The sequence below is a fragment of the Mytilus edulis genome, chromosome 1, assembly GCF_963676685.1.
Source record: "Mytilus edulis chromosome 1, xbMytEdul2.2, whole genome shotgun sequence".
NCBI classification, from domain to species: Eukaryota; Metazoa; Mollusca; class Bivalvia; order Mytilida; family Mytilidae; genus Mytilus; species Mytilus edulis.
Genome location: NC_092344.1, coordinates 94907081 through 94919310, shown reverse-complemented (window position 1 = coordinate 94919310; position 12230 = coordinate 94907081). Strand labels below are relative to the sequence as shown.

General features: G+C 31.7%; 1 protein-coding gene across 1 annotated transcript in view; it reads right to left on the bottom strand.

Annotated features, from left to right (window-relative positions):
- Positions 1–1842: 1842 nt before the first annotated feature.
- The window catches only part of LOC139495648 (mediator of RNA polymerase II transcription subunit 23-like), a 46043-nt gene continuing 35655 nt past the window's right edge, over positions 1843–12230 (bottom strand). The window contains exons 25-34 of the mRNA XM_071283943.1: positions 12100–12207; positions 11550–11649; positions 10348–10446; positions 9619–9750; positions 8613–8772; positions 7863–7935; positions 6895–7103; positions 4866–4986; positions 4113–4198; positions 1843–2806 (exon numbers count right to left, since the gene is read on the bottom strand). Of these exons, the coding sequence (XP_071140044.1) occupies positions 2644–2806; positions 4113–4198; positions 4866–4986; positions 6895–7103; positions 7863–7935; positions 8613–8772; positions 9619–9750; positions 10348–10446; positions 11550–11649; positions 12100–12207 (1251 nt within the window). The 3' untranslated portion in view covers positions 1843–2643. The remainder of the gene's footprint in view (positions 2807–4112; positions 4199–4865; positions 4987–6894; positions 7104–7862; positions 7936–8612; positions 8773–9618; positions 9751–10347; positions 10447–11549; positions 11650–12099; positions 12208–12230) is intronic.

Here is a 12230-nt window from a genome sequence, read left to right as displayed (position 1 = left end):
TTTTTTTGTTATTATCTTGAATATTATTATAGATAGAGATAAACTGTAAACAGCAATAATGTACAGCAAAGTAAGAACTAAAAATAAGTCAGTATGACCAAAATAGTCAATTGACCCCCTAAGGAGGTATTGCCCTTCATAGTCAATTTTTAACAATTTTCTTAAAATTTGAAGATTTTCAATAACATTTTCCACAGAAAGTACTGTTATAGATAGAGATAATTTTAAGCAGCAAGAATGTTTAGTAAAGTAAGATCTACAAACACATCACCATCACCAAAACACAATTTTGTCATGAATCCATCTGTGTCCATTGTTTAATATTCACATAGACCAAGGTGAGCGACACAGACTCTTTAGAGCCTCTAGTTTAAACAATGATGATTGTGGCCAAGTTTGGTTTAGTTTGGCCCAGTAGTTTCAGAGAAGATTTTTGTAAAAGCTAACGACGGACGCAAAGTGATGAGAAAAGCTCACTTCGCCCTTTGGGCCAGGTGAGCTAAAAATGTGGTGCACATTGTTAAATAACCCGCTACACGCGTTAGTTAGTATGCACCAAATTTTTTATGTTATTCCTTCATAGACAGAAAAAATATTACAGTCATTCCTTAAATAGAGCTGACTCTTTGCTTTTGGTATCTGAATGACCTGTCTAATCAAAAAAATTTAATGTTAATCAATGAAACATGAAAATGGTGTCAAGGTCAGATAACTGTGCTGGGCAGACATTCATCAGAAAGGACGCTTATACAATGTAGTATCTTAGAAACTGACCTAGGTCAAGGTCATATGTACCCAATCTGACAAAAAACCTTGCACAATGACTTTATGTCAAGTAGAGTTGTTCTATTACTTATAAGTGGAAAAAAATCAGTTGACAAAATAATTTAGTTTTGAAAGCTTAACCATGAAAATGAAGTCAAGGGCAATAGACTTATTGCAGCCAGAAACACCTTCTATATTATAGATACCAAATTTTAAACAAGGAACTGGCCCTGGTCTGTATATACCTCACATTCTGAATTTGTCACAGGCAAGTCAAAAGCAGCACAGACATGAGGCTTTGAGAAAACGTGATTTAATTTGGATAGTCACAAAAAATCCGGTAGTATATAATTTTAAGTCAGTAAGTGTAATTCACTTACCAAAGGAATGTTGAAAAGTTATAGCAAAGGAAGGGAACAACAAAAACTCAAACTAGTCAATATTTTGTCTTTGGCAGCTATAACAGTACACGAAACATAAATTCCTATTTGAAGTGTTGTATAACCAGTACAAAACTGACAGACATAGGTCTTATATTAACACCAAAAAGACAAAACATAAACATATCTGTGGTAAACACTGATTACTTTCCTTACACAAGAAAAGCACATGGACTTGGAGTTGCTAATTAATTTTGTGAGTACTAAATCCATCTTTCTTCATCCTAATCAGCAATTTCCAATCAATCAAAAATCACTGACGGATATAAGTGAAAAATCACCAAACACACACTCAACCTTAATTTTTTCATGAGAAACAACGTTAAAATTTTAATAGGATTGAATCAAGAGTTCTCAAGTTATTGCATATATCTTCAATGAGGCAAAGGCGAGAATCATCAATCTGTATTGAACTCCATTCTTTTAATCAGTAATAACATATTTCAATTTGAAAAATATTAGTTGAACTGTTCTCAAGTCATTGCACAGAAGTAGCTGAGGCAAATTTGCTATTTATACTAATACAGTTCAATAACATTTTTTTTAGTGTGTCAGAAAACCTGGTAAGCTTATTGTGCTATGTTATCATTATTTTAGTGAAAGAATAAGAGAATATAAGTATAAAACATGCATTAAAGACATTTGAAATAGTTTATTTATTTCTGCATGAATAACATTACAGCTCACAACATTACACATGATCATAGCAAAAAATGAACACATAATTGCACCAATATAATATAGGGAAATCCTCCCAAAGTAGAAAATGTAAATAAATGTATTAAGTACATACTCAAAAATGTAAATATTCTAAGAAAAAATGATCAAAATCAATTGTAAGTAGATGATGTATGAAATGAGACAATAAATGAATAACAAATAATTAATGTATTAACATGGTAAACATGGTAAATATGTATATACAAATTTCAAATTATGAATGTGAGAAACATGTACATGTACAATGTAAAAAAAAAATCAAATATATGTATCAAATTAAAGAATTTACATTCAATTACTTTTGCTTAAATAGTTACATATCAAAAGCAAGGTGGTGTAAAGCCAAGATAGGAATTTTATAAGTTCTGGTGTAATCCTACAATTACACATTTTTTGTTATATTGTGACCAAATAGGACATCAACACTGATGTATATAACTGCCAGCAGACACAGTTTGACTCGTCTTTTCAATGTTTAGTACTTGTCTTTTCTCTTGATCAAAAATCTTGGTTTTCTACTTTCCACTTTTCCATATATTTTTGTAACATAAATCTATGTTTAATACTAGTCTTTTCACCAGACCAAAAATCATTATTTTCTACTTTCCTCTTTTTATAGATACTGATAACAGATCAAAGTTCAGTATAATCTCATATTAGCTAATTTGAATTACAGAGAGTTGTCAGGATTCAGATATTTTAGTATTTGGATATTCCATTAAGTTGACATGGGAGGAGCCAATGGAGTAAGAGCCTCCTCTGGTATGTTAATGTGAGAGATGAAGCGTAATCGTAATTGTAATGCTGGTCTGAGAGTACGAATGAACTTCTCTACTTCATTCTTGACCAGATCACCAATAAACATGTATTTAACATGATATCTAATAGCTGTTAAGGAATAATACAGTGTCTGCTTATATTTATACTACTTTATAATTCATGTAAATAAAATTGAGAATGGAAATGGGGATTATGCCAAAGAGACAACAACCCGACCATAGAAAAAAACAACAGCAGAAGGTCACCAACAGGTCTTCAATGTAGCGAGAAATTCCAGCACCCGAAGGCGTCCTTCAGCTGGCCCCATAACAAATATATGCTAGTTCAGTGATAATGAACGCCATACTAATTTCCAAATTGTACACAAGAAACTAAAAATTAAAAATAATACAAGACTAACAAAGGCCAGAGGCTCCTGAGTATTATTCTCCCAAATGTATTACTTATATATAATAATAAGAAATTTTATTCAGAAAGGGAAAATAAGAATGAAAATACTTTTTAAACATATCTTAATATTTTTATAGAAAGAACAGCTTTCTAATGTCACCCACCGATGCACATATTTCAACCTTAATGGCAATAATTAAAATTATATTTTGGGGAAGAAATGTAGGCATGAGATCACTTTATAATAATGCAATTTTCCATATAATTTCTGTTTTGATGGGTCATAAATTCTGTAATAATCATGATCTGCACTGATAAGCCAACTGAAGGTCGTACCTTGACCTATAATGGTTTACTTTTATAAATTGTTATTTGGATAGAGTTGTTTCATTGGCACTCATACCACATCTTCCTATATCTATTGTCCAAAACCTTGCTGCTTTTAACAATTAATAAATTAGCAGATATACAAATCATGGCACATGTACTTTTTTCTATTTAATGCTAAGGGATTAACTTTTAGGATGTGCAAAATATAAATATGCAGCTAAGTTCAGTCACATTAGGGGTGATAAAATTTCGCCCAGTGGTGGCATATTTTATGCACTATGCATGTAAACAAACCCTAGGAAAACTTTTAAGGGTCCATGGCCAACCTATTGCACAGCAATAGTTTGGCCTCTTCTCATCGTTACCTCTTTTTAGAATGGCCAGGCGCGGATCCAGAGGGGGGTTTCCGGGGGTTGGAACCCCCCATTTTTTTTGGCCGATCAATGCATTTGAATGGGAGCATATAGCTGGAACCCCCCCTTTACTCTGGGTTGGGAACCACCCCTTTTTAAAATGGCTGGATCCACCCCTGATGGCTGTGCATATGTCTTATCCTGCACCTCTATCAACCCACTTTACAGAGTCTACCTAACTGATTAATTATCTAATTAGTTCTTGACCTGAATATGCATGTAATATTTGTCACTGGACATATAGCACAAAAATATAAATGAGTCAAAAGGATACAGAAAATCAGAAATTGGATCCACATATCGTAGATGCTCACAGTGTCGGTCTACGTTCACTAATATTTCATAAAACTCTATCACAATCTGTAATTAAAAATATGCATTTTCATATTAAGCAGGGAGTAGAATAAGTAGTTTTTCTATTAATAAATTTACAATTATTTGTTAAGTTCTTCAAATAAGTTTTAATACACGATTTCTACTTCAAAAATGATGAGGGAATGTATAATATATACAACTATAGACTTTCCAAATATTTCTTTTAATATATTAGTAATTAAATTGAGTATGGAAATGGGGAGTGTGTCAAAGAGACAACAACCTGACCATAGAGAAGACAACAGCAGACATGTATTAGACATACATTGCTTTCAAAAGGGGATCTTTAATTAATAATTTTCCTTAAATCAACAAATGTCAACTACTTGGTAAAAGCTCTACCATTTAAATGTTTATGTTTTAAAAAATCTTAATTACAAATGCTTGAGCAAACATTAATTCAAACAAAACAAGCAAGGCACACAAGTCAACCAAACTCTTACTCTGCATGCATTAAGAAATTGACTCTAAATGTTCCCTATGAAAGGTTTTACAGTGAACTTGACTTTTTTCTTTTTACAATTCAAAAAAAAATAAAAAAAAAAAATTAAATGATTTTGAAGGGTTAAAAAGCGTGCATATAATAGACACAACTGCGGACTATATAGGACTTTATACAGAATTGAAATACTAAAAGTTTGGAGTGACTTACCTCCATCAAGCACTTGGTTTTCTCTGAATGTAATCTCTGTAGAAATGGTCCAAATAAATGGAAGATAAACAACAACTGTTCTTCAGTCTTCACAGAAGGCTTTAACGTCTCTCTCAAAAATCTGTGGCAATAAAATAGAACAATTTATTGTAATTATATAAGAAAATTTACTATACACATTAATGTTACAAAGATACATGTTTGTGTATCAAAATATAACATGTTTGTGTATCAAAATTTGTCTAAACAAGAATGTGTCCATAGTTTATGGATGCCCAACCTGCACTACCATTTTCTATGTTCAGTTGAACCATGAAATTGGGGTCAAAACTCAATTTGGCATTAAAAGTAGAAAGATCATATCATCTGGAAGGTGTAATAAGTTTCAAGTTGATTGGACTTCACAACTTTATCAAAAACTACCTTGACCAAAATTTTAATCTAAGGCAAAACAGACAGGCGAAAGGACGAACAGAAAGAAGGATTAAAGAACAAACTTACAGACAGAAGAACATAATGGCCCTAAGTGGGGCATAAATTTTTGTCATAGCTAATGACTGACAAAGGTAAACATTACAATAGTCTTTTACTTAACTGCAAACACGAATTATATTAATAAATCTAACGTTCTTGTTGCTACAAAAGATAATTGCCTCACTTTAGCATGATGCCATACAATCCCAAATAGCGCATACAGGACACAATCATCTTATAACTATTTGTCCGCCATTACTGGACATAACAAAGGTTATCGTAAAATTATGACGTCATAATACAAAATATTTGACTCCACATTGGAAAAGTGATTGTTATCTGACATCAATAGTTCAAGTGGGGCAGATTCTCAGGTCAACCAGAACAGATTTTCAAATAGTGATAAGGTGTATTCTACTAACAGTACAGGAAACTTGTAATTGTGACCAACCCTAGCATGATGCCACACATCATAACATATAGCCACTACTGAACATAATGATGATACTTACATAGGTAACTGAGAAATAACTGGTCATTACCAGCATGATGCCACACAGCATGACAGATAGCCACTACATGACACAATAATACTTACAAACGTAATTTTGATAACTGGCCAATCCCAGCATGATGCCACACAGCATGACAGATAGCCACTACAGGACCCAATAATGATACTTACATAGGTAATTGTGATAACTGGCCAATCCCAGCATGATGCCACACAGCATGACAGATAGCCACTACAGGACCCAATAATGATACTTACAAAGGTAATTGTGATAACTGGCCAATCCTAGCATGATGCCACACAGCATGACAGATAGCCACTACAGGACCCAATAAAGATACTTACACAGGTAATTGTGATAACTGGCCAATCCCAGCATGATGCCACATAGCATGACAGTTAGCCACTACAGGACCCAATAATGATACTTACAAAGGTAATTGTGATAACTGGCCAATCCCAGCATGATGCCACACAGCATGACAGATAGCCACTACAGGACCCAATAATGATACTTACATAGGTAATTGTGATAACTGGCCAATCCCAGCATGATGCCACACAGCATGACAGATAGCCACTACAGGACCCAATAATGATACTTACATAGGTAATTGTGATAACTGGCCAATCCCAGCATGATGCCACACAGCATGACAGATAGCCACTACAGGACCCAATAATGATACTTACATAGGTAATTGTGATAACTGGCCAATCCTAGCATGATGCCACACAGCATGACAGATAGCCACTACAGGACCCAATAAAGATACTTACATAGGTAATTGTGATAACTGGCCAATCCCAGCATGATGCCACACAGCATGACAGTTAGCCACTACAGGACCCAATAATGATACTTACAAAGGTAATTGTGATAACTGGCCAATCCCAGCATGATGCCACACAGCATGACAGATAGCCACTACAGGACCCAATAATGATACTTACATAGGTAATTGTGATAACTGGCCAATCCCAGCATGATGCCACACAGCATGACAGATAGCCACTACAGGACCCAATAATGATACTTACATAGGTAATTGTGATAACTGGCCAATCCCAGCATGATGCCACACAGCATGACAAATAGCCAAAACATAACTGCTGTACTGTTCTGCAATCTGTCCATGACTCACAGTGAAGTTAAATATCTGGAATGGTTGACAGCCACCAGGTGAAGCTAAGGTTTTAGAGTTGATTACTTCATATATCTTGTTGTTCAATGCATGCCAATATGTATCCTATTGAAATGTTAAACAAATAATAGTTTTCCTCTTTAAAGTCTAATAACTTGAGTTTCCCATGTTTATTGATAAGTTCTTTGAAGTTTTTTAAGCAACTTAACTACTTATTATGTGCTTTTACACTTTGAAAATAAATAGATTGATTAATTGTTGTTCGCCTAGCGTCCAGTGTACTTTCTTAGGGAAAAAATATGATCATTTTTAAAAGTAGATTATTATCTCCAAAAATATGACACAGCCTGAGAAAATATGTAGACATTATTTTCATCAAAGCCCATGTCATATAAGGCACTTACTTGAGATTTTGTAAGAGAGAACTAACTTTTATGTTTTTTAAAAATCAGCCATGCATATATCGTAATGCATTTGCAATGGGGGATGAAACACACTTTTACATTTGTATTTTTTTCTGAATTGAGATATTTCATCACCCAATAAAAATGTATAAAACTTGATACACTAAAGTTGGGTATAACTTATGTAGAAGTTATTTTGCTTTTTAAGAATTTTTTTAAAGAAATTCTTCTAGTATATATAAAGTGTAAATATGGCATCAAAAAAGACATATGTGTCATAACTATAGAACCAGAGAAAAATATAAGATACTCTTTTTATCAACAATAAATAGTCATGAAAACCTGATTTTGTTTTAAGAGATTAAATATAATATAAAACTGCAGGTAAATCCAGTACTATTATTGACAATTCTCAAATTTATACCTATTCCTTTTTTATATAAAAATCTAATATACTTACAGGTAATGCTGTCATAACAAGACCAACAGCATTCATCCACGACACTACTTTATTTCTAGGTAAATGTGAACAACTGAAAGAAAAATGTATAAACAGTAATTTTGTATTGTATTTTTTCAAATTCTATTTTGTCATAATTATTTCATAACCTCCATATCAACTACTCACATCGATTGATTGATTGATTGATTTTTAACACCACTTTCAACACTATAGTGCTATTTAGAGCAGTAATTTTATATTAGTGGAGGAAGCTGGAGTGCTTGGAGAAAACCACTGACCTTTGGTAGGAAAACCGACAATCCTAGTCAATTCAGATTGGAGTCGAGTAGACCTATCTTGTGCAAGATTCAAACTCAAAACCTCAGTGTTGACTGGCTAGAGATATATTGACATAGAACTGTAATCAACACAATACACAAATTTAGCTTGATAAAATTATTTTATTAAATGCTAAATAAACAAAAGCAATACAAAGAAAATCCTTTTCAGCTCCAAATATTAATATGATATTGACCTTGAAATGTATTCCTTCTCTTCTTGTGGAGAGAATCACTATTTCTTCTTACAAATAATTTGAAGTTGAAGAATTGTATTGGGACTATTCTACATGGTATTCAAGGTCATTAGACATGCCTGAAGCTGTAAATTGCTTTAAAACATTTCTGACAGAGAAATCAAATATGATAATTTCCAATACATAAACATGTATCAACCCCAGTACTGTAAAAAAATATTATAAATCTTTACCTTTTTAAGACCACATCTAAGAGACATCTACCAACTTTGTCACCTGGTACAGGTAAAGCCATCATTTCTACACAGGTAACATACAATGCATGGGCTGCAGGACTAGGGAACTCATTAAATCTCCAATCACATGTGGGAAACGGGGAATTCCCATTGATAGCTAGGTCAAGGTTAAGGATAATTGCTGGCTTTAAAACCAACAAATAACAATTACATTTATTCATGTTCAATGATCATAACATAATTTTTCCAGGAAAATGAAAAAAATATAATATATGTGTATATGTGTGGATCATGTAGTCCAGTAGGTTTGAAATCTGGTGCATTTTAACCACATTATAATATATAATACAAGAACAGGAAAACAAAACAAATGATGTACATGTATTTGTGCATCATTTTACATTTTTGAACTTAAATTGATGTAAACTTGATCTGGTTATTGTTTGTTATGTTTTAACCAATGCCTGATTCTTAAGCAGACTGGTACTTAGCAAGCAAAAAAGAGCTAATTGTACACATTTTTTGCTAAATTAACTTGGAGCTCATACATTGTCCAAAACATTTATTTGCCAGTTGATGAATGAACCCAATATACACTTACTGTTTTAACAATTTCTTTTTGTGTGAAGATTTTGCTTAATATCATTTTTAAGCGTTCAAGTGAAATACCGGTAATCAAGATTGAATTTATTGTCTTTTCAGTATTTGATTTAAGGACTAAATTGGCACCAATGATACCTTCTCCTTTTTGGTTAACCTATCAACACAACATCCACAAAATATTTTACCCCATGAATTATAAAATACAGTCTGCATGCTAAGTCACACGCTCACTCACAAAGGCATGTGAAATAACTATCAGGCCTGAAATTTTTTATCAAAAAAAATTAGTGTTGTGCCCTATAGCTGCAAAATTTCATGATAAGAATTGAATGATTGCATCTAAGTTCAGTTAAAGTTTATCTAGAATCAGTAATATATTTTATTATAATATGAAGGATACTGTCTACCAGTCTTCCAATCAATCTGATATAATACTCCAAGTCTGGATCCCATTCTAAACTATCACTCTTGATGAACTGTTGGTAGTCCTCTGACAAGAACCAGTTACCAGGTCTTATGTCTTGGTAAGCATCTATAATTAAGATTTCATGTCATATAATATCAATAAATCATTTCAAATATTTAAGAAGATTAAGTAATTTTGTTATTCTAATGGTGACCTAAAATTATTTCATTCAATTTCAAATTCCTCTTGTGTTCAACTTAGAAACTAGTTGACCTGAATGAAGATTAATAAGCATATTTTGATATTTTTATACCAAAGATGACAAAATCTTTATTCTGAACTAATATTCCCAGTAAAAATACACCAGCATGACATGACTTGTTGGCTAACAACAGTAAGAACATATTATTTTGACATAACTTCAGTATTCATCTCTGTTTACCATGTGTTCTGAGATGAGATATGTTCTGAATGGTAATAGTTCATTGAAGTACACAATGACAGTGCGGCCAAATGTGGCATTTTTTTCAACATAAAAACATTAAAAGCTGATTTCATAAATTAAAGATTTATTGTGCATATAATGATATCATTAATAAAAAGCAATAATTCAAATATCTTTAACATAAATTAAATCTTTGATCAATGATCTTAGATATCTTTCCATATTTCAGAAATACAATCTGCTTAATACACCAAATATTAACTAAAATGCCCACTTACGCATTACAGAATGAACGAGTCGTCTTTTGAGTCCTGCTCTCTGTGACAATATTTTATGATAATAGTGAAGTGTATTGTACACATATGTAATTGGATGATCTGAAAAACAAATAAGTATCCTAATTGTGTAATATACACCAACATGTGTTGATGAAGTTTCAAATATATACATGTACATGGTATAACTGAATATGCATGGTGTAGAGTGGAGGTTCCCACTCATACCAATTTATTCAATTACACCATAACAACATCCTGAATTTATTTCTACAAATGGTTATTTTCCTGATACTTCTTTACTACAAAAGGTATTAAAATATCCATTTGAATGTTGAAAAAAGTTCTTTTGTATGTTAATTTGATTTTGTCCTATACTGTAATAAGATGTTTATTAGACATTTTTGATAATAATTACAATCTCTACCGAAGTGACCATATATAGATCAAAGAGAAAAACATAACAAAAATAAGTTGAATATAAGGGAAGAAACTCCTTGTGATTATATGTTAAATGAATAATAAAAGACCAAACTCCAGCCATAATATAAAATATTCATCTTATATATAATTTTTTACAAAATTTGATTGAAAATGCAACCAACCATTTATTTGTTTGCCTCCTATGCCCCTTTAGAATCAAATCTGAAACAGCCCTTACTGTAAAACAATTTTAGAACAATGATTTATCTTTTTTTACTATATTCATTTAGGAATACTTTATGTAATAAAAGTAATATGTTTCAAAATTAAAAGAAAAAATGGAATTTTTAAAACATTTTGCATTTGAATTATATAATACATGTATTACATATGGTTGCAGATCAACCATATCATACATACAATGCAAATTGACCAGCACGCATCAACTTATTACAATGTGTACTTTAAATGTCTGATTGCTCACAGTTTACAGTAAACATATTTATTTTTTAGAGCTAAAGTCTATTTCATTATTGCTTTTTGTATAATAGGCAAACTCACTTGCATTCACACTGCTTAATATTTACAAAACTTTCATTCAATTCTTAACTAATTTCATCCTTAATCCATGGATTTTGAAAATTCCAACCATTACAATTTTTCACTATATAAAAAAGAAATTATTGTGCATATAATTTCTTTTCCCACACATTATAAATGAATTCTACACAATCTTAGCTATTTTTTTCAGCATCTTTATTAAGAATGCAGTCTAAACTTACCATGGAACTTGTATAATATACCCAAACTTTCTAAAATCTTCTCTGCTAAATTAGACAACGATGGCTGTTCTATAATTCTGTGAAGCAGTATATCTAATACCTATAAAAAGAAAGAATCAAAATTAAGGTAATTAGCTATTTACCTTTTTCTTTTCTTTTTAAATGCGCTATTTCATTTATTAAACTTAAATTTTCACTGAAGGCATTTTTTGAAAGCTGAAATGGCGGGACAAGGATTCTTTATATCATCAAACATTACAACAATAAAAAAGAAATGTTTTAACTCCCCATAAAAGTCCTGAGAATGTACACATATATTAGATTGTATCTCTTCTTATTAAAACGTGATGGTTGTTTCACCTCAAAAGCTCTAATGTTTTGTATAACTAAGATGTAATCTGAAAGATTTTATTAAATGAAAGAATATATATTTAATGATAGCAGATTTTGGTATGAATATATCCCTATTATATTGTTACAATTTGTATTATAATATGCATATCTGCAAAAGGAATCAAGACAAGAAACAGAAACACTATTAGAATCTTACTGGAATGAATCTAAGACAGACATTTCCAAAGTAGACTGGTAAATACTGGTGCTGAATAGGACTATTCAGATCTTGTATTCCTTCATAGTAAAACTTCTCAGGATATTTCTGTAATAAGATTTATATTTACA